This window comes from Astatotilapia calliptera, unplaced genomic scaffold (genome assembly GCF_900246225.1).
Source record: "Astatotilapia calliptera unplaced genomic scaffold, fAstCal1.2 U_scaffold_12, whole genome shotgun sequence".
NCBI classification, from domain to species: Eukaryota; Metazoa; Chordata; class Actinopteri; order Cichliformes; family Cichlidae; genus Astatotilapia; species Astatotilapia calliptera.
The window spans coordinates 127,799-153,974 of record NW_020535641.1 but is presented as its reverse complement, the minus strand read 5'-3'; the positions used below and the strand labels follow the sequence as shown (position 1 = coordinate 153,974).

General features: G+C 43.9%; 1 protein-coding gene across 1 annotated transcript; it reads left to right on the top strand.

Moving 5' to 3' along the window:
- The first annotated feature begins 3,191 nt into the window (after positions 1–3,191).
- LOC113017416 (NLR family CARD domain-containing protein 3-like) lies at positions 3,192–25,889 on the top strand. Its single transcript, XM_026160558.1, has 10 exons — positions 3,192–3,268; positions 3,353–3,454; positions 4,074–4,190; positions 6,652–6,770; positions 6,870–8,694; positions 14,058–14,231; positions 18,420–18,593; positions 19,419–19,586; positions 25,450–25,623; positions 25,854–25,889. Exons 1-10 carry the CDS (start codon positions 3,192–3,194, stop codon positions 25,861–25,863), a joined length of 2,940 nt encoding a protein of 979 aa, XP_026016343.1. The 3' UTR covers positions 25,864–25,889.
- The last annotated feature ends 287 nt before the right edge of the window (positions 25,890–26,176 follow it).

Below are 26,176 nucleotides of genomic sequence, written 5' to 3'. Positions count from 1 at the left end.
AGACTGCTGCCCTGGAGGCCACCTATCAACCGTATTGTCTAAAGCAATGTTAAAGTCTCCACCAATTAAGAGGACTGAATTTGGGTATTTGGAGAGCCAGAAATTAATTCTTTCTTCTAAGGAGTCAAGTAATTTATCATTTTCAGTTTTATTATTGTAACCATATATATTTACTGCAATGAAAGTACTGTTATTGTGTCTGATTAGTGAGCAGAGGTAGTGTCCTAAGGTGTCACAGTCAGAGTGTAACACATCTCCAGAAAAAGAATTTTTAAGCGTGGCAACTCCAGCAGAACGCTCAGAGCCATGGGACAACCAGACTTCATTACCCCATTGTGATTTCCAAAAATTTGTATCAGCAGGTGTGGAATGACTCTCTTGGAAAAATCAAAAATCTGTTTTAAATTGTTTGGCAAATAAAAACAAAGCTTTGCGTTTACATGTTTGTCTTAAACCCCTGGTATTAAGAGAAACAAATGAAAAAGACAAAGTTATTAGAAAAAAGAAAGAGAAAAAGTAAGTTCTAAACTTCTACAGCTAAGAATAGATCTATAGGATAAGGGGACCGGGTGCTGCACAATTTAGGTAGTAGAACAGTAAAAACCCTGAGTGACTAAGCTTACAAAAATACAGTTTTTAACTATCTACTATGGTTTAAATATAGCTTTTTATAGATAAACACACTCTTCAACACAAAATAAAATTTTAACCTGAGGGTGAAAATATTAAGTTCACCATGCAAACAAGCTCACAGAAATGTCATTTCGGAGACTGAATAAGCGTCTCTATGAAGGAGGGAAAACTTCTGATCCACTGATGAATCCTCGGCCTCCCACGAAATATGCCGGCTTACCCTCCTTACGGGCTTTGTCTATCATCGGCCACAGTTTGTCACGACGTTCTCTGTCCTCCCTGGACAGATCTTCAGCGATCCTCAAATGATTATCCTGCAGGTAGGAGGATGTTTTGGCTGCTTTCCACACAGCATCTCTGTAGATTCGGGAGGTGAACTGCACGATGATGCCTCTAGGTCTGGTGCTACCTTGTCGCTTGGCTCCGAGTCGGTGTACGGTGTCGATGACGTCAGGCAGCCTACGATTTTGTTCTGGCAGAACAGACTGGCATATCACAGTCACCTTTCCCCTTACGTCTTCTTTCTCAGCCTCCTTGACTCCATGTAGTCTGAGATTCCACCTCCTGGAATATCTTTCCAACTCAGATATTCTCTGTTGGCAGTTGTCCACTCGACCTTCCTCTTTAGTTACTTTTTTTTTTTAGTCGCAAACTTTCCCCTTCATATCTTTCATTTCCGCGCACACAAAATCAATCGTCTTTTTGAGACCCTCAATCTGGAGCGTATTCTCTTTCACCATGTTCGAGTTCTCTCTCACCATGCTCTCAATGTTATCAGACCTGGTGTTTATTAGTGCCGACAGACGAGAAATTATCTCATTTACATCAACTGGGTCAGAGCTGCTGCGTTCGTACATCAACTTCTTCGGAGCTGGCGATTGGAGAGGTGTAACAGGGAGAGGTGGGAACTCATCCATTTCTTCTTCGGCTAACTTGAGTGCCACCGTAGTGGCTGCGTAGTTATGGAAGCTATCCATTAGCACGTTGCTGGACGTAGCACTCTCCTCGTTAGCATTCTCAGGCGCTATCTTAGACTTGGAACTTTCCAGTCCCCTTTTCGCTCCTTTCTGATTCGGCATTCTGCTGCTTCTTGCCCTATGATTGCTGTATCTTCTCTTATTTAGTGAATTGTTAGTGTTAGCAGCATAAAGCTTAGGTTTTACCGTTGTTCATGAACTTTCTGTGCAGAACTCGGTAGAAAGCGTCTACTCACTTCGCCATCTTGGCACCCCTCCTCGTCAGTGTGTAATGTTTTCTAACGAGGCCGAGTGTGTCCGCCATTTTATGTTAGTGTGTGATCAGACTCCGGGAGTCAGACCAAACACACTGAATGTGGTCTGATCTCGGCCGGAGAGCCTCTGAGCTCCGGGTGTTTATATTTACAGGGATAGCAGGATATTACTTAATATTTAGATACATGTACTTAAATTAATATTTAGGATAGAAGTGTGCTAGATACAGATTCAACATGGCGGTCTTAAAAATACTGCGCCAGAAACAGTTGGCTCCGCTCCAACAGGAAGAAGTGTTACAGAAGTTATTGTAGTTCACTAAAACTGAACTCACAACTAAAACTAGAGCTCAAAAAGTTAAAACAGAAAGAAAAACTAAATAAAAAATGAAGCTAAATTATTGATAATAATAAATGAAATTATTTTGGAAGATTAAACAACGTTTTATAGGAAATGTCCTGTTAGTGTTTTTTAGTTTGGCTAAAAAAAAACAACAAAAATGAAAAACGTGCCTCATTATTTTTCAATAGACATTTATTTATGACAATGAAGGCTATTCTATTATTTAGATGTTGGATGTGAGTCACGGCTTTCAGAGTTCAGTTTGTAATGGCTGCATTAATCTCTGACACAGACCCTGAATACATAATAAATAAAACTAACATCTAAATTTAAAGAAGCAAACAAAACCTGATTAAACTGTAATATAAAGTATAACACCTGTGCTGTCTGTGGATATGTTTTGGGTTTCAGCCATCACAGACGCCTTGTTCATCAGGACTCTGTGCTTAGTTTCTAGCCAGTCCTTGGTGGATTTGCTGGTATGCTTTGGTTTATTGTCAGGCTGCAGTGTCAAGTTCCTCTTCAGCTTTAATTTTTTGTGTACCTCTGGTGCAAATTACTGACCTCTGTCATCATTTTAGGTGGGGGAACTTGCACAATCGGTGGCTGACTAAATACTTTTTTGCCCCACTGTACGTGTATTCTAGCTAAAGCACTTCTGGATGGATGCAAACTGCATTCTGTTGCCTTGTACTTGTGATGTGTGCAATGACAATAAAGTTGAATTCTATTCTGTTCAGATTCTGATGGCACAAAGTTCTGCTCATATCACGGCTCCATCTAGTGGCCTGATAGCAGAGCAGCTGATGGCAGCTTCCTCTGCCTCACACTGCTGTCTGGCTGCATCCAGCTGACACTGAGATGAAGCAGGAAAGAAGCAGCTGATGTTTGGACAGCACACATGATGAAAGCAGGGTTTCAGCTGATGTGCACGTGAATGATTTGTTTCCTCTGCAGGTAGAAAGTGTGTGTGAGCTGAGCAGCATGGATCAGTGTGAGGACAGAGAGGAGGGAGCCCCTCCCTCTAAGAGAGCCAGAGAGAGCCAGACCAAAGCTCAGAGGTGAGACGACCATCTCTAACTGTCCATGACTCTTCTCCATGTCACAGCTCAGCACTCACATCACTGCTCCATCATTATTCACAGGAACCAGCCTGGACCTCCACCCAGCTCTGTGTCCTGTAAGAGTGGCTGGTCTATTGGTCACATCGTTAATTTTAAACTCCAGCCTGTGTCTGCTGCAGAGAGGTGAGCTGTTAGTAACACGAACTCTTTGCTGTCACTTTGGTGTCTGATTTAAATGAACTGTTTGATGTTTCCTGGTCTCTAATGAATGAATCCTTTATTCTATAAAACATTTAAAACTGTTGCTGCTCACAGTGGGACCATCAACAACACAGACTCACCTCAGATGCATTTAATGTAAGGTACAGGTATCTGTTTAAAAACAAGTAGCCCTGCACAGTGTAGATGACTGTGTTTACCTCTGGGTGGCGCTCTGTTCTTGCACTGCTAACACTAGTTCAGATGATCCTTCTGCTCATTCTCAGCCTTTAAACAAGTTTCTCTTTGGGATGATGAAGTTATTTTGAGTCTTCATCAGCTTCTGCAAATGAAAAACACATTTTTCTTCTCTAACAGGATCAAAGGGAGACCAGCTGGACCTGAACCTGGACCCAGCTGTGTGTCCTGTAAGAGTGACACATCGATTGGTCGCATCGTTAATTTTAAAGTCCGGCCTGTGTCTGCTGCAGAGAGGTGAGCTGTTAGTAACATAAAGTAACCTGTTTCTCTGTTTGGGATGATGAAGGTAATCTAAGTCTTCATCAGCTTCTGCAAATGAAAAACACATTTTTTTCTCTAACAGGATCAAAGGGAGACCTGCTGGACCTGGACCTCCACCCAGCTGTGTGTCCTTAAGGAGTGACACATCGATTGGTCACATCGTTAATTTTAAACTCCAGCCTGAGTCTGCTGCAGAGAGGTGAGCTGTTAGTAACATGAACTCTTTGCTGTCACTTTGGTGTCTTCCACCTGTCCTCCTCTAAGTGACTTATATATCGTGTTTAACCTGAGTAGGAAAGAGGCGGTGGGTTTGAAAGCGATTTGCCGGGAGTCCGGTGTTCTCACGGCTCTAGTGAGCCTAGCCCCCGGCTAGCTATCGAGCTAGTGGGTAACAGACGTCTCAGAAAACGTCGGAGCGCTTTTGAAAATATGTGGTGTCCTGATAAACTGAGCAGATATTTGAGGTTTACACAGCTACATTCTCGCTTGAAAATATGTTAAACGTTTATTTTGTGACTCAGAAAGAATAATAAGAGTAACATTAAAACTAACTAGCTGCCGCCATTGTTGGAAACTGAGCTGGGCTGCGCTATGAATTCTGGGACAGGTTGGGCCATGAAGGTTTTACACCCGTCCCACCCCTCAAATCTGGGGAAAAGAAGGACGCGTTTGTCAGCCGCACTTGGAGGAGTCTTCAAATTTGGACAGCCTTTGTCAAACCGCTGTGACGTAATCCGTCTACAAATGCGTCCGCCAAAGGATGCAGGCCCTCGTTCTTCCTGAAGCCCATTTGTGAGGTCAGACACTGTTTGACGAGAACTTTATATTTAAGTACTGTTGTCCAGGCAACCACCAACCAAACTCAGACTCTATCAGCCTATCAGATTGCCGGATGGAGATGTGTGACTGGTCACTCCAGAGAACACGTCTCCATGCTCTAGAGTCCATCAGAGGCTTTCATTGTGCTTGATGATGTAAAGCTTGGATGCAGCTCAGTTGCCATGGAAACACATTTCATGACGCTATCTGAACGCCATGTGAAGTTTGGTCGTCTGTAGTGATTTCCAGAAAGTCGGCGACCTCTGTGTCCCTCAGCATCCAATGACCCCACTCTGTGATCGTGACTCTTCATCGCTGTTCCACTAACAGTGACAGTGGAACATGTAGCAGTGGGGAAAGTCCCACCTGGACTCGTTGCACTGGTAGCATCCTGTCACAGTCATACGCTGTAGTTCACTGAGCTCCTGAGTCATCGTTCCACAGATGTTTGTAGCAGCAGCCTGCATGCCCAGGTTTTATACACCTGTGGAAGACCGGAGCTGTGAGCATGATTGTGGTGAAGCTTCACTCCTGACACTGGACTTAGAAATATTGTGAAAGATTTAGAGAAAAGTCTGATTATTTAAACCCAGAGGAAAACGTGTCCGGGTCAACATGAGCTTGTGCATCGTCCCCTTTACTGGGACTGGTGTCAGAGTCATGTTTAATGAGTTTCACATTATGGAATTAATGTGTGAATATTTCTCCAGCTTTACAAAGTCTGGCACAGATCTTTTTGTCCATTGGAGAATGAAGAGAATAATCCCCCAGAATACAGCTCAGAGTGGGTCTGCATGAATAAAGATAAACATGCACACAGTTATATAACGCTCTATGAAAGTCATTTATTCCTTTGCTTTGTGTTGTTAGGAGGGGGGTCGTGGGAGGCTCCATGTTTATATAGGCAGTGAGAGGAAGTCTGAAAATACAGATGTGACAAAGATAATGAAAATAGAAGAATCGCAAACGTAAATAATAAATAAATCTATAAAGAGGGTCTGACTGGTCCCCAGGAGAACCCAGAGATGGTACAGAGGCTGATACGTTAGTGTTCCCTTTGATTGTGTCCTTTCCTTAGTCTTTCCTACCTCTCCTCCTTCCTTGTGTGCTTTGATATTATGTTACGGGCCCCAGCAATGCTGCCACCATAACAAAGATGAAATCAAATGCTGGTAAAGTTCAGCAGCGAAGAAGACCGTGCACTCAGTTTGTCTTCCATCTCAGCAGTGGGCAAAAGTCCCCAAAGGAACTGGGGAGCACCTGACCTGACAGCAATAGTTCCACCTGTGATGTTGCTCCATGTCTCTGTCCTTCTGTGCAGTCCCTGTCACAAAGTAATAGATTACAGAAATTAGTCATGTTTCCAAAATAATTTGGAGTCGTCATAGTCACTGAAAATAACAAATATACTAATGAATTAAATTAAATGATTAACATAAAAGTGGACACATGGTTGGCCCACTGCATGACCCACTGACTCTGACTCTGAGTCAGCAGTGGGTTGATGGTAATAACTTCTCCTCTCCCTGTGCCGGCTCCTCTCAACAGTTTCTCACCATGTTTCTGTTGGGGACATGCTAACAATGCTAATGCTAAAGGCTACATAACTAATGCTCAGCTGGGACAAGAACTACATGTTGTGTTTAATCAGAACAAAGCAGCAAAGACAAAGATGTTTGGACCTGTGTGTGTTTGATCCTGCAGCTGGAGCAGCTGTCAGAAACCACATCTGTAATGTGGCTGACAGCTGGGACACTGTTTACATTCATACATGTTTTAGCTGCTGAGCGTTTATGCTGGAGGGGAACCTGCTCACCTTGGATATGTTTCTGGTTCTGCAGACACTGCATCTGCTCATACTGGGACCAGTCTGCTTCATCAGGAGACTCGTCCTGTCCCCAGTGTGGAGAAAGATCCAGAGCTGGACTGCAGACAGCCAGTCAGAGCAGCTGTGTACAAAGTAAGACTGAACATCTGTCTGCTGATGGACTCGTTTCTGAAAACTGGACTTCTTGTGTTGTTCAGACATTGAAGAGTTTTCTTTCTGTTTTTCTTTCAGCAGATGTTGGTCTGCAGGAGGTTTTAGATGAACATAAGATCAGTCTGAGGAGGAGATGTGAACGTGTGACTGAAGGAAGTGATGCAACAGGAAGTAGAACCCTCCTCAACACCATCTACACTGAGCTCTACATCACAGAGGGACAGAGTGAAGAGGTTCATACCCAACATGAGGTCAGGCAGCTGGAGACAGCTTCCAAGATGGACGCCCTCCATGACGCTCCAATCAGGTGCCAGGACATCTTTAAAGCCTTACCTGACCAACAGAGACCCATCAGAGTGGTTCTGACCAACGGCGTGGCTGGTGTTGGAAAAACCTTCTCAGTGCAGAAGTTCACTCTGGACTGGGCAGAGGGCTTGGAGAACCAACATGTCAGTGTGGTGGTTCTGCTTTCATTCAGGGAGCTGAACCTGATCAGAGAGGAGCAGTACAGTCTTCTGGAGCTGCTCCATGTTTTCCATCCAGCACTACAGAAGGTCACAGCAGAGAAGCTGGCTGTCTCTCAGCTTCTGTTCATCTTTGACGGCCTGGATGAAAGCAGACTTTCATTGGATTTCACCAACAGGAAGCTGTCTGATGTCACACAGAAGTCATCAGTCAGCCAGCTGCTGACAAACCTCATCCAGGGGAATCTGCTTCCCTCGGCTCTCGTCTGGATAACTTCCCGACCTGCAGCGGCCAATCAGATCCCTCCTACATGTGTTGACAGGCTAACAGAAGTACGAGGCTTCACTGACGCCCAGAAGGAGGAGTACTTCAGGAGGAGATTCAGTGATGAAGAGCTGTCCAGCAGAATCATCTCCCACATGAAGACATCCAGGAGCCTCCACATCATGTGTAGAATCCCAGTCTTCTGCTGGATCACTGCTACAGTTCTGGAGCACATGTTGACTACAGAGCAGAGAGGAGAGCTGCCCAAGACCCTGACTGACATGTACTCACACTTCCTGCTGGTTCAGACAAAGAGGAAGAAGAACAAGTACCATGAGGGACGTGAGACGAGTCCACAGGAGCTGATGGAGGCTGACAGGGAAGTTCTTCTGAAGCTGGGGAGGCTGGCGTTTGAACATCTGGAGAAAGGAAACATCATGTTCTACCAAGAAGACCTGGAGCAGTGTGGTCTGGATGTGACAGAGGCCTCGGTGTACTCAGGAGTTTGTACAGAGATCTTCAAAAGAGAGTGTGTGATCTTCCAGAAACCAGTCTACTGCTTTGTTCATCTGAGCATTCAGGAGTTTCTGGCTGCACTCTACATGTTCCACTGTTTCACCAGCAGGAAGACAGAGGTGCTGAGGGACTTTTTGAGCATAGACTGGAATGAGGAGGAGTATGATGATGATGGTGAAGATGATGATTACCAATGTATTCTGGATTATTTCCTGAGCAGAGCCATGCAGAAATCCCTCCAGAGTAAAAATGGCCACCTGGACCTGTTTGTCCGCTTCCTTCATGGCCTCTGTCTGGAGTCCAACCAGAGACTCTTAGCAGGTCTGCTGGGTCAGACAGAGATCAGTCCAGGAACCATCCAGAGAGTCATCAACAACCTGAAGGAGATGAACAGTGATAACATCTCTCCTGACAGAAGCATCAACATCTTCCACTGTCTGATGGAGATGAACGACCTCTCAGTACATCAGGAGATCCAAGAGTTCCTGAAGTCAGAGAACAGATCAGAGAGACTCTCTGAGATCCAGTGCTCAGCTCTGGCCTTCATGCTGCAGATGTCAGAGGAGGTTCTGGATGAGTTGGACCTGCAGAAGTACAACACATCAGAGCAGGGACGACAGAGACTGATTCCAGCTGTGAGGAACTGCAGAAAGGCTGGGTGAGTCCAGATGTGATCATTAACATCATTGATCAGTGTTGATCAGTAGTTGAGTTCTTCAGATACACACAGCACTAAACGACTCTCAGTAGTTTCTCAGATAAAATAATATTTTGTGTTGATCAGAAATGTGTGTGTGCACTCAGCATGATGCTGCATTGGTAGTCGTACGCTGTGTGTTGTAGACTAGAGGTCTGCATTCCCGCGGCTGTCCCGCGGGAGCCGCGGGACCCGACCAGATTTCTTGCGGCGTGTGAATAAATTTCCAAATAAAATGCGGTAGCGGTCGGTAACTCTGGTGTAATTTGAACGGGAGCGCCCGGTCTGAAAATATAGCGTGCCTGACATTTTTTCGGAACAGCATATCTGTGATTTCCTCATTCTAATTGAGCACTGGTACAGCCAGTGCTCACGCCTGTTACACGCACTGAGCGCATGGATCAATGCTTTTTGCACGTGCATTTTACTTGCACAGTCTGTGACTCTGTGCGCGCATCACCTGCATCAGAGCGCGCTTTACCAACATGGCAGAGCAAACTGAAGATACAATTTCCTTGAAGGACGTTCAGCTGGGATTAGACAACGGTCAGTTTACTTTAAGGAAACCCACATCAGGCAAGTCTGATGTATGGGAGTCTTTTTCATGCGTCATAGACGCAAATGGAAAAAAATTACCCTTTGTACAATGCGATAAATGCCTCAAAGTTTTACCCTTTTGCAGTCACAAGACTGGAACCTCAGGTTTAAGGCGGCACTCATGTCCCATCACAAAGGGGCAAACAAAACTGGCATTTACTAAATCTTTGCTGGTGCCAGAGACGTTTAAAAAAGAAACCAGAGACAAATGTGTTCAGTTTGTTTGCCAAGACATTCGACCGTATAATACCATCTCTGGAAAAGGCTTCACACAGCTGGCCCAACATTTGGTCGACACAGCAGCAAGAATAGGAAAATTCGATGTCTGTGAGATACTACCACACCCCACAACAGTGTCAAGAAATGTTGAAATGAGGGCTCAGAGTCTATGTAAACATGTTGTGGAGGAAATCACTGCAACAATATCGAAGTTTGGATGCGCTGTTACAGCAGACATATGGACAGAAACATGTCGAAAAACGTCCTTTTTGTCTGCAACCATCCATTACGTTAATGAGCAATCTGAGCTACATTCAAGAGTGCTTTTTGCTGCCCCTTTTGACCCAAGCACCTCAAAAACAGGTGAAAACATTCGAAGGCACCTGCTGCAGAATCTCAGAGTGTTTGGCATTGATGCGACAGACATGGGCAAAAAGATTATTTTTGTCACAGATCGTGGAGCCAACATGATCAGTGCCTTACGAGAATACACGAGGCTAAACTGCACAGCGCACATACTAAACGTGACTCTCTCCAGTGCGTTTGGTCCCGCCATAATCGAAAAGTCTCCAGAGATCGCTAGCTTTCTGACTGATGTTAAAAAGTTGGTTACATATTTCAAACACTCAGGACAGCAGGGCAAGCTTAAAAAGTCACTGAAACAATCCATAGAGACACGATGGAACTCCAACTTTGACATGTTAAATTCTGTCTTGGAACAGTACGAAGACATTGCATCTGTGCTGACTGAGAGCAATAATTATGACAAGATCGGACGCATTAGCATCAGTACTCTTAAGTTACTAGTATCATTCCTAAAACCCTTCAAAGAGGCAACTGACGACTTGGAAACTGATAACACAGCTCCCAGTGCCTCACTTGTTCTTCCGTGGTCTGTGCCATTAATTGAGCACTGTACATCAGCCACAAAAGACCCTCTGCTCTCTGAAATTGCAACCGTCTGTGTAACACGGCTGAAAGAATTACTGTCAGCAGACAGCACTTCATCCCATTCTGTTCACATGCTTTATAAAATAGCAACCTTTCTGACACCAAATCTGCGAGGTCTGAGAATGTTAGATGAAAGAGGGCGACAGAATGTGATACAGGGAGTCAAGGAGATGATCGAAGATTTAAAGTTTGATCATGCACATGATGAGGATGTTGAACCAACACCTGCCAAAAGGCCTACTGTTCTTCATAAATTTTCAGATTGGGAGGAAGAGGAAGAATCATGTGGATCAAAATCACTAGATGTTCAGATTCAGGAGTACAGGACCATGAAACTTGAATTATCAAGTCAACAAAACATTTTGCAGTGGTGGAATTCCAACAGTTCCCAGTTCCCTGCCCTGAGCAACCTTGCAAGATTTGTCCTCTGCATCCCGGCAACGAGTGCACCTTCCGAAAGAGCATTCAGCCTTTGTGGTCGGATTTTGGAGGAGAGACGTTCAGTACTGAAACCCTCATCAGTCAGTGACATTCTTTTCCTGCATGGAAATTTAAAATAATTTGGATTTTTTAAGTAAGTTTCGTTCATTTGATTAATAGTTTATAATTTTGAGATGTCGTTTATTGTTGCATTTATATATGCATATTTTCTTTTGTAGGAGAGACCTTGAATTCGACATTGGGACATTTTTTCGTTAAACTGATAGTTTAAACAACCATTTAATTTCGCAGTGGCCAACTATTTTGTTCTTTTGTTTACAATTTTAAGTGACTTTTTTTTTTTTCGTGACACTTTCCCTACTGTGTTGACAGAAAAATGTTACGTTTGTATTTTACATAAAAATAACAAGTAGGCCACAATGCTGTATTCGTTTTTATTTATTTTATTTTTGCAAGACGTTTTCCATGTTAAAAGATAAATGTTGCATGTTGACAGATAAATGCATCTTGTTTAAGAAAAATAAATACAATCATTGCACAACCTGCAGTTTTATCTGTTATCTCTATTTTTTGGTGGTACCCCATTTAAATGTGAGATTTTGGAAACCAGATCTAAATTTAGCGGGAACGGTCGGGTCGGGTAGAAAATTATTCTAAGCGGGCAGCGGGTGAACAAAGACTGAATATACAGCGGTCGGGTGCGGTACAAAACCTTGCGGGAGCGGGACTAAAAAAACATTCCCGCGCAGACCTCTATTGTAGACTCACATCTACATGTAGTACCTGCGTGGTGTCATTAGGGGGCAGTATTTTAATCTGCTGCTGCTGCTGTTGGTCATTCAGACGCTGCTGTTAGAGAGACAGAAATAAGAATCTGTGGAGAGCTTCTTTGTAGTGAACTCTGATGTTACAGTGAACAGACAGAACTACAGACACACAGTTTAGTGGCACAAACATGGGGAGTGAGGATGAAGGTGCTGAGGAAGACTCTGGTTCAGTGTGATTACAGTGTGATGTCCTGATGAGTGACAGTGCTGTGGTTCAGAGTGAGGCTCAGAGGTGAACCAGCTGTGCTCTTACTGCCCACAGTGGGACAAACTGAGTGAGAAGACTCTGCTGACATCAGAACAGATAGATAGAACTTTATTAATCCCTCGGGTGGGTTCCTCTGGGAAATTCGGTTTCCAAAAGCACAGCACCGACAGAAGTTACAGCTACAGAATGTTATACATACACACACACACACACACACACACACACACACACACACACACACACACACACACATATATATATATAAATACAGACACATATAAATAAAATATACAAAGGGGATAAATAGAATAAATAGGAATAAAAATACAAGTGAATTGCACATTTCAAGCATTGAAGTCTATTGCATCGTTGACTATTAACAAAAGTATTGCACAGTGAGGTGAAGAGGCACTACAGCTTAGTTGTTCCCGCCCTCCTTTGTCCTCCTGTCTCCCCTCCCTCTCCCCTCCAGAGAGGAGTTAAACAGTCTGATGGCGTGTGGGACAAAGGACTTTTTGAGTCTGTTGGTCCTTGACTTTGGGAGAAGCAACCTGTCACTGAACAGACTCTTCTGGTGTTTTATGGCCGTGTGCAGACGATGCCCAGCATTGTCCATAATGTCCAGCAGTTTCTTGTCCAGCAGTCCAGAACATGTGTCAGATGTGTGAGCTAACGCTGATGTGACAGCAGCACATGGATTCACTCTCATTCCTGCTGCTGCTCCTAATGTCTGACTTCATGTCCTCATTAATCACAGAGCTCATTGTTCAGTGTTTAGTTGTTGCTGCTGAAATGTCGTCCCTGTTTCCACTGATATTGATCCTGTTCAATGGCACGTTTCATATCAGTGAACATGTTCTTTAGGACGTCCACTGACATGTTTAAGTGTCCTGCTGGAAATCACTCAAACCATCCATGAAATCCATGAAAAATCCTTTTAGTGTTTCTAACTTCAGCCTCTGTCCTCTCTCTCTCTCCATCCTCCTCACTGCTTCTTTCACTGATAATCACACAAACATCGTATTCAGCTACAAAATAACACAATAACATCATCTGATGATCATTATTATAAGAGCAGGATCCATGTTTGATATCAGAGTAACACACTGCTTGGTTATGTGCAGTCATCATCAGTGACTGTGGGTCAAACAGAAGCTCTCTGATTGGTTGCTGACCTTGGTCACCTGTCCACTCTCACCTGTTTCTGTTGCTCTCTCTTTGCTGTCTCCATCCTCTCTCTCCTTTCTCTCCCTCTCTGTCTTTGTACCGTCACTCAGGTCCAATGGAAACAGTGACATTTACAAACCAATCAAAGACAAACTGATCCATGTCAGGTTATAACAATATTCAAAGTGAATACAGGCTGCTGCTGGACACAGACAGGTAACATCATTTTGACTTGCTGTCACCTGGATCTGGACTCATAAACACTGAAGCCCTGAACAGGAATACAAATCATTTTCTGCCAACTAGCGACACAGCAGCAGATAATGGCCCAGAATGCTAAAACAAGCCAATCATTTCTGTGTTTAGTTCCCCTGAAATCAGATCTGATATCAGCAGCTGTGAGTCCATCATTATTGTCCAGTGATGAGATTTCTGCTCCGTTTGGTAACAGTCAGCAGGTTTTTCCTGCGTGTGGACGTGAACAGTCGTACCTGACAGCAGGTAGCAAACAGAGATCATCTTTCCAGCTGGAACTCTTCACTGAGCTCAACTCATTCAAAATGTTCTGGAGTCAAAACAGGAAACAGTCCAAATGTGTGTCTTCACTCTGACTCTGGATCAGATCTCAGTGACAGGCTGTGGACATTATGGAAGCCTAAATGTGACACCATCTTCCTCCTTCATCTGCAGATTAAAGCCAAACAAAGATTCTCATTAAAAGTCTTCAGGTCTGAGAGAGACTCGATCGTTGTGTCATGTCAAACACAGTAAGAGGAGCTGAAGCACAGATGTGAAGAGCAGGTTCATCAGATTATGATGTCACTCTGTTTTGTCTTCATGTACATTCAGTCTGTGTTTATAATGCAGATTTGCTGCTTTTATAATAACACATTTTATATTTTCTATCATCACAGACTGACTCAGTGTGGACTCTCAGAGGCTCACTGTGAAGTTGTGGCCTCAGCTCTGAAGTCCAACCCCTCCCATCTGACAGAGCTGGACATGAGTGGAAACAAGCTGCAGGATTCATCAGTGAAGCTTCTGTGTGCTGGACTGGAGAGTCCAAACTGTCGACTGCAGACTCTGAGGTGAGTTCACTGACTGCAGCTGTTGTTGTTTTTCTATATTTCAGGTCTTTGATTGATGTTTGAAACTTTCCACAGTTCATAAATGTTCAGGATGTGTCTGAAGACAAACGTGAAGAAGTTTGAGTGCTTTCAGAAATGTCGTGTCTTTCCAAACGACTGAACAACAGTTTTTCCTTTTGCCTCCAAACAGAAGTGACAGACTTGAGCAGGGTTCATTTAAAGGCTGACAGAAGTGGAGTGGTGACGGGGAGATGTTTGACAGGACAGTGTTTCAGCCTCCACAGGTTCATGTTGTGCTCCATCAGTCAGTGACGATGAAGTCAGCACTGATGAGGCTATAGAGCAGGGGTCCCCAATCCCAGTCCACGAGGGCCGGTGTCCCTGCAGGTTTTAGATCTCACCCTGGGTCAACACACCTGAATCACATGATTAGGTCATTACCAGGCCTCTGGAGAACTTCAAGATATGTTGAGAAGGTCATTTATCCATTTAAATCAGCTGTGATGGATCAAGGACACATTTAAAACCTGCAGGGACACCAGCCCTCGTGGACTGGGATTGGGGACCCCTGCTATAGACTGTGTGAGGGATGTGAATGAGGATGATGAACAGCTGATGATAGCAGATAAAAACAGGCTGCAGAGACTTGGAGCTTGTGTGGAAACAGAGAGAAAAGAAAGACATGAATTTCAAAGCTAATGAAGGTGAAGTTAGGAGCTGTGATGATGTTCATGTATCAGAAGCTGATCTGGCTGCTACAGAGACGACCCACACAGCTGCTGTGGTGAGGTGTTTCAGCATTAACTGTACGCATAGGGCGAAGGAGGGCCTCAAGGTGCAGTTCAGTATTACCTAAGTCAACATCAAAGATGCCCGGGGAGTGGTCATAGAACCCAGCATTGTTTATATCCTTGATGCAAATGTCCAAGCCATATGAGAAGACCAGGTCAAGGGTATGGCCTTTAGCATACCCTGGCCTTGGGTTGGTTCATTAACCCACTGAATGAGGTTAAAAGATTCAGTTAATGCAAGAAAATCTTTAGATAATGGGTCGTTCTTACAGCAGACATGTATATTAAAATCACCAGTAATAAGAACACAGCCATATTGAAAAAGAACAGATCCTAAAATGTCAGCGAGTTCAGAGATGAAAGTCTTGTTGTATTTAGGAGGACGATAGACCACAACACACAGAGTAGTCAGAGTCAGTCGTCTCCAGTAGCTGTGCTTCAAAGCTAGGGTAGGTAGGGAGGGTAGCAGCCAAACTTTGTTTTTAAAAACCGAAGCTAAGCCACCACCTCTGCCAGTGAGCCTCGGCGAGCTACAAAAGACACAGTCTGCAGGGAGAAGCTCAGAGAAGGGGATGAACTCACCGGGAGAAGTCCACGTCTCCGTCAGGAGTAAAACGTCCAGTCCCGCGGCGAGGAAAAAGTCATTTAAAAGAAAAGCCTTGTTCGCCAGCCACCTGACATTAAATAAAGCCATCCATGTGACGCTGAGGTTGTTGTGATGGATGCCACGACCGGAGGATGTTATCCAGGACCGAACAGGGAGGCAAGCCACTGGAAGGGCTGGGTAGGTTTGAAAACCAGCGGGGCAGATCCAGCGGTGGCTCAGCAGTTTAGCATCAGGGCGGCCTCTGCAGGAGGGGATAAAGCGTAGAATATCCCGGCTTGCATATGGATAATCCGTAGCCTTGGCTTTGAGGTAGGCCTTAAAACAGACGCGAAAACCACTCCTTTTACCCCGTTTCCTGTAACGTTTCCTGTGCAGGTTGGAGTGAGGTAGGCAGGACATACTGGTGAGGGAGTCTGGCCATAGAGGGGTGGCATCACCCAGGGTCCAACATGGATCCAGGCGATGGGAGTAAGAGAATCGGAGATTCAAAAGCATATGTCTGTCGTAAGTTATTAGTGCACAGCCACCTAGTGAGCATAAAACCAAATGCAAAACAATAAGGAGTACTAAGCCAAGGCGCAGACGAGGACGAGGATGGCGTGCCATACACACCGGCGCCATCTTTTGGCATGATGTGAAAGTTGTGCTGACACTAAACTGCAGGCATCAGGCTGATATTATACTGATCCACACTGAGGATCTTCATGGTAAAGTCTGTGTTGTTAGTCCAAATCAGATTAATCCAGTCACACAGGATGAGAATAATGCGATGAGAGTGACGCAGGTAAAGATAAGGTTAACAGCTGTTCCTCCTTTAATGTGTAGAGTCGACAAAAAAGACTGGAGAAATGCTACATGGCTAACCTGAAGCTAACCTGAGAAACAGTACTGATGATTCCTACAAAGTGTTTAGTACGAGTGGAGTTTGGTAGTACTGTGTGTGCACAGATGGACGAGCCACCCTCAGTAGTACTGACATGTAAGAAATGTGTCGTCATGACTACAACTAACCTAAATCTAAGTGAATAATTCTGTCTGAACCCAAACAAACTGGAAATGAAAGATATGGAAAAATCAAATAACTTCTGTGAGCGTTTCTGCTCTAAAGTGTTTCTGCCACAAAGAGCTGAAGGCCAACTTCTCCTACTGCTTCCTTTGGCCAAACCATGACATCAGAGCTAGGTGATTGGTCGGTTTCATGATGGTCCTGAAACAACATTAACGATGATGTTGATTAATTCTGATGTACAAACAGCAGCAGCACAGTAAGTCTGCATGTATTTGTCCTGCAGTTTCAGTCCAACACTGAGAGTCTGTTACTGGAGCAGTTTGGCCCTCAGCACTTAAATGACCACCTCTGGATGTTCAGTGTTGAGAGTGTAGAGCGGGTTAGGGTTAGCAGTGGGGAAAGTCACACCTGGACTCGTTGCACTGGTAGCATCCTGTCACAGTCATACGCTGTAGTTCACTGAGCTCCTGAGTCATCCTTCCACAGATGTTTGTAGCAGCAGCCTGCATGCCCAGGTTTTATACACCTGTGGAAGACCGGAGCTGTGAGCATGATTGTGGTGAAGCTTCACTCCTGACACTGAACTTAGAAATATTGTGAAAGATTTACAGTATGAAGACTCTGGCCTCTGCTAACTGAATACATTTAAATTGTCCTGCTGATGAGTTGAACAATCCTGCAAGTAGAGCTTTACAGTACTCTCACCTGCTCAGTGTAAACACATTGATATATTTTCCATGGCAGAAAGCAGCTCTGGTAACCATTTCAACAGGATTATTAAAGACTTGTTTCAGAGACGGGGATGATATGAACAAAGTTTCTGTCTCTAACCTTTTGGACAGACAACACGTTTTTGTTTCCTGAGCTCCATCAGCTGTTATCAGTGCACCTTATTTCCTAAGAAGGAGTTGGATTGTTAGAGGAAAGTCACAAGTATCACTGTGCATCCTCTTCATTTAAGTGGCAGATTATGTTGATCCTTTATGATCGCATTACTTTTAACAACTAGCAACAAGCAGAAACAAATAGAAGTTAAACAGTAACTGACCAAAAGACCTTAAGGAACCCTCATTGTGTTTTTCATTACATCTAAAACTACTTGTTGAAACTTAGAAATGTCTCCCCTTTGGGTATAATGGAAACCAGTCTACAACCTTATCTGTTAAACTAACTGGATCATGAAGTCTTAAGATGTCAAGATCTACCGAGTTAAAGGTAGCAGTGAGATTAAGCAGGACTGTGATGTAGTCACAAATCTCTGACTTTCTTTAAAACAGAGATTAAAGGAAAAACATTTGATTAGATTTTTATTGAGACTATATTTTCTTTATTCAGACTGAGTCAAACCTTTTTGTTCTTTGAATAGAAGACAAACACATTGTGATTACTCTAATATTAGATCATGTGTTCAGCTGTTTGGAGTATGTTTCGTGTCTGAGCTGCCTGCTGTTTGTATCCAAGCTTTGATTTGACTTGATGTCAGCAGAAGACTGATGTGACGATGAACAAATAGATTTAAGTTCTCAATTGTCCCTACTGCTACTAACTTTTTCAATTCTTTTACGTGATTCTGTGTTGTTGGCTGTTTGTGTGGTGTGAAGGTGACGTGCTGCTGGCTGCGAGGCAAACTGCCCCCCGGGAATAATAAAGTTTATCTCGACTTTGACCTTGTTTTACAACAACAGAATGATGAGTGTGTCTGATCATGTTTGAGAATCTCCCTGATGAGTACAGATGTGAACGAATTAGGAATTTATCTTCATGTTTTGTTCTTTATTCAGATTGTGTGGATGCAGTTTGTCAGAAACCATCTGTGGCGATCTGGTTGCGGCTCTGAAGACCAACCCCTCCCACCTGACACATCTGGACCTGGGTGAAAACAACCTGGGGGGTTGGCATATGAAGCAGCTCAGTCTTTTCCTAGAGAGTCCAGACTGTAGATTGAACATCCTGAGGTCAGTATAGAGTAACAGCGGCACTTTCTCATAATTACATTTAACAATTTAAGCCTGAGGCTACAGTCCCACACACCAACATAAACCCTACACTAATGAGGACACACACGATCTTTCTCTTACTATTTCGGTGTGAACACAAACCTGACAATAGAAAGCAAAGCTCCTAGGCTCAGGTGTCAGGAGGTAGAGCAGCTACTAATCAGAGGGGTGGTGGTTCGATGCCCATCTGCTCCAGTTTGCATACCTAATGTTGGGCAAGATGCATCCATCGGAGTATGAATGTGTGTGAATGTTAGATAAAAAGCACTTATGTAGGAAAAGCATAGAAAAAAGTGCTTTGACGAGTCAGTGAATGAGGCAAGTTGTATAAATATGCTTTGAGCGCTCAGCTGGAGTATAAAAAGCTCTATATAAAAACAAGTCCATTTACCAAAGATGAAAACCAGCACAAAGAGACTTTAAAACAATGGAAAGCTGCCTAGCTGGGGTCCCTTAAACCACCTGATAAACATTCAAGTGCATGCAAAGCTGTGCCATGGGTCCTTTACGTCACAATCTGAAAAAGGTGTTGGAGATAACATTTTGTATGACTTGATCACAAGAGTTAAGATAGTTTCTTTACAACTTTCCTCAGTTTTCCACCCCTGACCAATCCCCTAGATGTTGTTGTTTCTGTTCAGTGGCCCTGAAACACTATCGTGTTACCGATTAATGAGAAGGTCGACATTCTGAAGCTCCTTCAGCTCTGAGCAGATGATGAAACACTGAAGGATTACAAGCTCACTTCGTCTAGTAAACTTACATCTTTCATTCTTTATTCAGACTGGCCAACTGCAGTCTGTCAGAGATCAGCGCTTTTGTCTCAGCACTGAGCTCCAACCCCTCCCATCTGACAGAGCTGCACCTGAGTGGAAACAACCTGCAGGATTCAGGAGTGAAGCCACTGTGGGATTTTCTGAAGAGTCCACAATGTCGACTTCAAATTCTGGGGTCAGTCACCACGTTTTAGTTGTGCTAACAATAAACAGCAGGCTAACAAGATGCTGACCGACAGGTTTCCATTAAAGGTTGTAATCTGTATATGAAAAAGTGCTTTGGCTCAGCAGGGATCAGCTTACAGGTAGAATCCAGCTGCTGGGTGGGATTAGCATGTCATAGCTATCTACCACACTGCTAACTGGGGGATTTCAGGCCACCTATGGATCATTTTTGCTAACTGTTTATTCAGCTTAGGCTCACAGGGCTGCAGCCTGTGCCCCAGCTGTCATAGGGCAAGAGGCGTGGTCCACCTGCACAGGTGAGCAGTCCATCGCAGGGCCAACAGAGAGAGACAGAGAAGCACTCTCTCACATCCACACCTACAGCCAATGTAGAAGCACCAATGAACCTAAGCAGCATTTCATTGGACTGTGGGAGAACATCCAACCTCCACAGAAAGGCCAACAAGCTTCAACCTACAACCTTCTTGCTCTAAGGCACTAGTGCCAACCACTTCTCCCCATTTCAGCCCAAATCCTGCATCTTCCCGTTTCTGACTCCAGGCCAGCTCCACTAACACTTTCTCATCAGACACTGCCACCTAGTGGAGGAAGTCTTAGTTCCATTTCAAGCTTCAGATTACAGTTAGTTCCTTTACAAAGAGGTGGAGGTGGTGGGGCCACAGCACCATCATCTCTGAGTGCCACAGGACACTTAACCAGAGGTGGGTCGAGTAGCCAAAAAATGTACTCAAGAGTAGCATTACTTTAAAATATTATTACTCAAGTAAAAGTGAAAAGTAGTCGTCAAAAAAGTTACTCAAGTGAGAGTAAAAAAGTACTTGGTGAAAAGACTACTCAAGTAGTGAGTAACTGTTTGAAATGTCAGATTTATTTTATAAATAAAAGCTATCAGACAAACAAAAATAAATAAATATACAAAGTTTAGTATTTTCAACAGGAATATTTGTAAAAACACCAACAAAATAAGGCACAACAATTCTAATGTCCAGGTTTCAGTTTTTCACAACATGAAGCTTCTTTCACCAAAACCTGCAGTAAATAATATAAACATATAAACAGTGCAAACGATTTCCAGGTACAAGATATGCTGTGAACTTTATATTCATGTTTGCTCCAAATGGCTCAGCAGCCTCAGAGAAAGCAGAACGAGGCATCTTCAACATACGAGGCAGCTCAGGTTACCATAAGTTGCATGGGTGTGCATCTATTGCTGCATATTCAGCAAAAATGTGCCCTTTCTTCACTCAGTGAGGTGATGGTTCAGCTTCAGCAGCAGTTTGCTCTCAAGGTTCTTTCTGTGAAGCTGTAACTGTTCAGCAGTGAACAGGAGTCCTGCATGACTCCTTCACAAGCTCCAGATGCAGGAAGAGCTGTGTTGACTTTGATCGACAGCTTCTTGATGTGAGGAACGCCATGCAATAGATCCACACCTCCATGACATGAAAGGTACCTCTCCAGCTCCCCTGCTTCTGGCTTTCCTGACCCCATGGATCCATCATCTTAGTCGTTAGGCTGCTGTTTGTGCTGGCCTCATCCAGCTCTGAGTCTAGGTGATGTCTGATGAAGTGGAGACCTGTGGAAAGATGTTTTCAAAGGAATCAGGTCTGGTCATTATGGCGCTGTATACACTGCCAAGCTGCAGATGTTTGGCAAGAAGATTGGATCACACTGGAGATGTTTTTACTAACTCTTGTAGAAAAACAAAATCCTGTCATTCGTATCCTGCACAAACAGTTTGCAATGAAGTCCAGATCAAGTTTAAAATAAGAACGCGTGCAAGGCTAAGCAGTGCTCGCCAGTAGATCCTCCTGTTTGGCTGTTACTCTGGGATCTCCTCCATACCTGCTTCATGCCCTGGAGGACTGGGCTGTGCCCCCCCCCCACCCTCTAGCAGATCATTACATGAAGGAACCTTTTAAAAACAAGCGCGTCCATGCTCACAGGTGAACACACGGGTGATCACACCCACAAACTACACCCTTTTGGCTCCTACCTCAAAGCACACTGTTCTGTTGATCTTATGTGCTGCACAATAATGTTAAACATTTAGTATTTACTGTCATATTCCCATATATCATTGTGATGTTGTTTATTCTATTACTCTTGTTCTCTTCTGCTTGTTCTCTTTTTTCTTTCTCAACAGGTGATCCAGGTGATTGATATATGCATTTTTTTTTCCTCTGCCCATTCTGTTGCTTTTTGTTTTTTGCCCTTCTCCCCCATCCCTCTTCTCAGCTCTTTCTCTTTCCCTCTTTCTTTCTCCCCTTCTTTCTCCCAGTCAAGTCTGTGCCGTGTTCAGCAAGTGAAAATAAAATAAACAATAAAAGGTGAATCAAATGGACCATTATGGCAAGGCTGGGATGGTCAGTTTGGTAAAGTAAATCCGTTGGGCATCTTTCTTTGTCTTTACACAATAATTCTGATGCAAAAGAGCCAAACGGGACAGGCAAAAAAAAAGACTCTCAGCCAGGCTCCCCACAGCACTCCTTTTATTGTGGTTACATGAATATGCATAGGGTCATTAACATATAACATCTTACATAGGTATACATGTGAACAAAGAATACTGTGTGTGTGTGTGTGGTCGGTCAGAGTGTGACCCCATAAAGACTTCCCTAAACCTGCTGGTCTGGAAGTCCAGCAGTTCATTAAACCAAAGGCACTTAGACTAAGACAGATAAAGCTACGTTTATCCTACCATAAAACAATAAGAGAAGGTACGACCTCTCTCGTGCTCCCAGAGTGCTCTCTAATGCACACAAAGTTTGCAGACTATCAAGGATCAAACCTCTACCAATCTACAACTAATTACAAAACTCTAAGCATATATAAGTAGATATTTCTAAGCATAAATGACAATCAACAATACAAAACCTAACAGGTGATTAGTGTGGCCTGTGTAGGTTGTCTTCAGGTTCTCTGCTTCCTCCCACAGTCCAGAAACATGCATGCTGGGTTAACTGGAGTGATTGTGAGCATAAATGTTTATCTGTCTCTGTCCTAGCTCGATGTCTACCTGGCTACATCACCGTGGTTACTGATGCTGAACCTATAACCTGGTCTGGATCAGGTTATATTCAGAGTGTGTGTTTTAAAATTGACTGAAGTGCCTCGTTTTCACTGAGCCTTTCATTTACAGAAAGCTTTAAGTGTGATATAGATTCAGTCATATCTGACTAATGTCAGTGAGTGAGGCCGAGCTGTAAAGGAGTTTAGGCTCCATGCATCCAGCTGGTGCTGCAGAAAAAGTAGAAATGTTTCTGTTTGGTTCTGATCTGCTGCTAAGTCTCTTTCACAAAGATAGCACTGCAGTTAATCCTGCTCATGTAGCCAGTTAGTATAAACCCAAGTCACCGTCAGACACAGCAGACATTTAGTGATAATCTCACTGTATGTGGTCTTTTAGCGCCTCCTAGTGGTGAACATGTGGAGTGTTGTTAGTCTGTGCTGTGTGACAGGTGTAACTATTGAGTAAGACACACTCAACATGCTGCATGCTGGTAGCTTAGCCACAGCTCAGGTGTGGAGAAGCTGAAAAAGAAGGTTTTCTATTTTGTAAGAAGGAAAAAACTGAGAGGACTGAGTTAAATAGAGGCTGGAGAGTAACACAGAGCAGCCACAAAAGCTGCTCACACAGTTTAGACATTTAAGCATCAAATGTTCTAGTGAGTTAGATCCCAGCTAATTAGCACACCAGCTAACCAGCACACCGGCTATCTAGCAAACCAGCTAAGTAGCAGACCAGCTAACTAGCGAACCGGCTAACTAGCACACTGGCTAACTAGTACACCAGCCGACTAGCAGGCCAGCTGACTACCGAACCGGCTAACTAGCATACCAGCTAACTAGCACACCAGCTGACTAGCGAACCGGCTAAATAGCACACTGGCTAACTAGCACACCAGCTAACTAGCACACCAGCTGACTAGCGAACCGGCTAAATAGCACACCGGCTAACTAGCACACCAGCTAACTAGCAGACCAGCTAACTGCAGCCACAGGCTGAAGGACGATTAAATGTAGTGGAGATATCAGGGATTACACTGGTGTGTCCGATTCACGACAAATAAGATGAATAGATAAGTTACATATCCAGTTAGCTCCATACGTTAGTATAGCTAACATAAAGTAGCTGAAGATAAAACAGAAAAAAATGAAAGTGATTTTCCTGGCCTGGGATTTTATAAAAATATTCTGCAGTGCATCAAAAACGAAAGAAAACCATTAATCAACATATGAACATTACCTCTGACGTTACAGCGATTTTATTAGAGACACGGCTAAGCGTTTAGCATTTTGCATAATTTTAAAAAGTTTAAATTTGTTCAGTATTGAACGGCAGAAATTAGATTTTCTTTTCAGAAGTAAGTAAAAACAAAAAACAGCGGCCGACAGCCTGTAAATAACGGTAGACTTATGCAGAACAAGCAAGCGAATAATACCCACCCCTACTATCCTATCAGTGATCAGAGTACTGTAGTATACTTCTACTACATAAACTATACAAACTGAACGGCATTAGTGTGACTTTAAGTTACCATCAGTACAGACGAACTGATGGTAGTTGGACAAAATAAAGGCTTTGCAATTATTGTGAAGGGCTTCCGCTTAAACTAAGATCAGCTGATTACCTCATAACAAATTGTTTGCTATAGAACGCAGCGCCCACTCTTCATTAATATCATGTACTGTAACTCCCAGGTAACCATGGTTACCCAGCCATGCCCAGTAGTCTCCTGAGAGACCAACAGCTGGTGCACGGTGTAACGCCGTGGCTTTCGTAGTCTCTTCTTTTTCTACAGCTCATGTGTTCTTCTTCCAAATTAGACTTTGGTGACAAACTGGTGTGATCTCCATGTTTCCTTTGTTGGACTGTGGGCGAGTGTCAGAGCTGAATGTACTGAGTAACATGTAGAGTTTAAACATGTGTCAGTTCCAGTTTTAGAGCTCTAAAGTGCAGCTATCATGTTAGGAACATGTTAGGAATAGACAGGAACACTGAGCACACTGAGGTCAGATCTTTATTTTACCACTCGCTGCATTCTTGATGTTCATGAATTCAGCAGGTTCATGATTGTCTGCAGCATTAATCTCATATTTCCATTAAAGTGTTGAATTTAACTGATGTTCTTTATGATCTCTGGCACCAGTTCATCTGTAGGCTGAGCTCAGTCCATCCATTTAGTGAAATGATGTTTAAAGGTCTCCTTGTTCTGTGAGCGTGCACAGATCCTGAAGCAGAAAGCCTGGGTTACAGAGAAATGATCATCACTGTGATGATGCTCATCATCTCTGACTGGGATTTGAGGTTTTGTCAAAGCAGCAAAGAAAGCCTGGCTATGTTGGACTGGGTGTGGCAGCAGCTCCCAGTTTGAGTTCAGGAGACAGACACCCTCTCTGCTTTGAAGATCAGCTCCAAACTTTCCTTTTTGATAAAGCTTATAGTTCGAGCTGGATCAGGTGACCCTGAACCATCCCTTAGTTATGCTGCTATGGGCTCAGGCTGTTGGTGGACTTCCCATGATGCTCTGCTTTCTTCTCCCCTCTTTTCACTCCTGATGTCACTACTGCATGTCCTTAACTTTTGTCTTCTCTCTCCTTAGTTTGTGTTTTGTTCTTGTCTCTCTGAGCTCATCTCTTCTCTTTCCCCTCACCCTGCAACCAGTCATGGTAGATGCTCCTCCTGGAGCCTGTTTTCACTGGGAGGATCTTTGTGTCAAAGGGAGTTCTTCTTCCCACCATCACCAAGTGCTGCTCACAGTGGATTGTCTGATGGTTGGGGCTTTCACTCTGATATTGGAGGCTGTTTCCTTACTCTGTTAAACAGCTTGAGATGTTTTGTGTGTCTGCAGTCTGTCAGGCTGTCTGATCACAGAGGAAGGCTGTACTTCTCTGGCCTCAGCTCTGAGCTCCAACCCCTCCCACCTGAGAGAGCTGGACCTGCGCTACAATCATCCAGGTGACTCAGGAATGAAGCTGCTGGATGATGGACTGAAGGATCCAGGCTGGAGACTGGACACTCTCAGGTATGGAGAGGATGTCTGATAGAGAAGGAAGAGCTGGAAACACATAACCGTATTGGCATTAGCTGCTAAGAATACTTAAGATTAGTTGCTCATATTGTTTGAAACCAAAGGAAAACCGTGTCAGCATTAGCGGATAATACTAATTCACATTAAATTAGCAGTTTCTGTGACGGTGACCTACTTACTGTATTAGCATTGGCTGCTAATAGGTTTTCACCTTAATTTATCAGTAGGCGCTAACGGCAGCCTACTTAACATCAGGGACAAACAGAGACTGCAGCGTGTTGTGCGCTCTGCTGAGAAGGTGATTGGCTGCAGACTCCCATCTCTGCAGGACCTGTACACCTCCAGGACACTGGGGCGTGCAGCTCGGATCTCAGCTGACCCTTCTCACCCTGGACACAGTCTGTTTGACCTGCTCCCCTCAGGCAGGAGGCTCCGGTCCATTCGCACCAGAACCTCTCGCCATAAGAACAGTTTCTTCCCCTCTGCTGTTGGACACATGAACAATAACCGTATGACTGTCCCCGCCACTAACACATGACCCTACGCT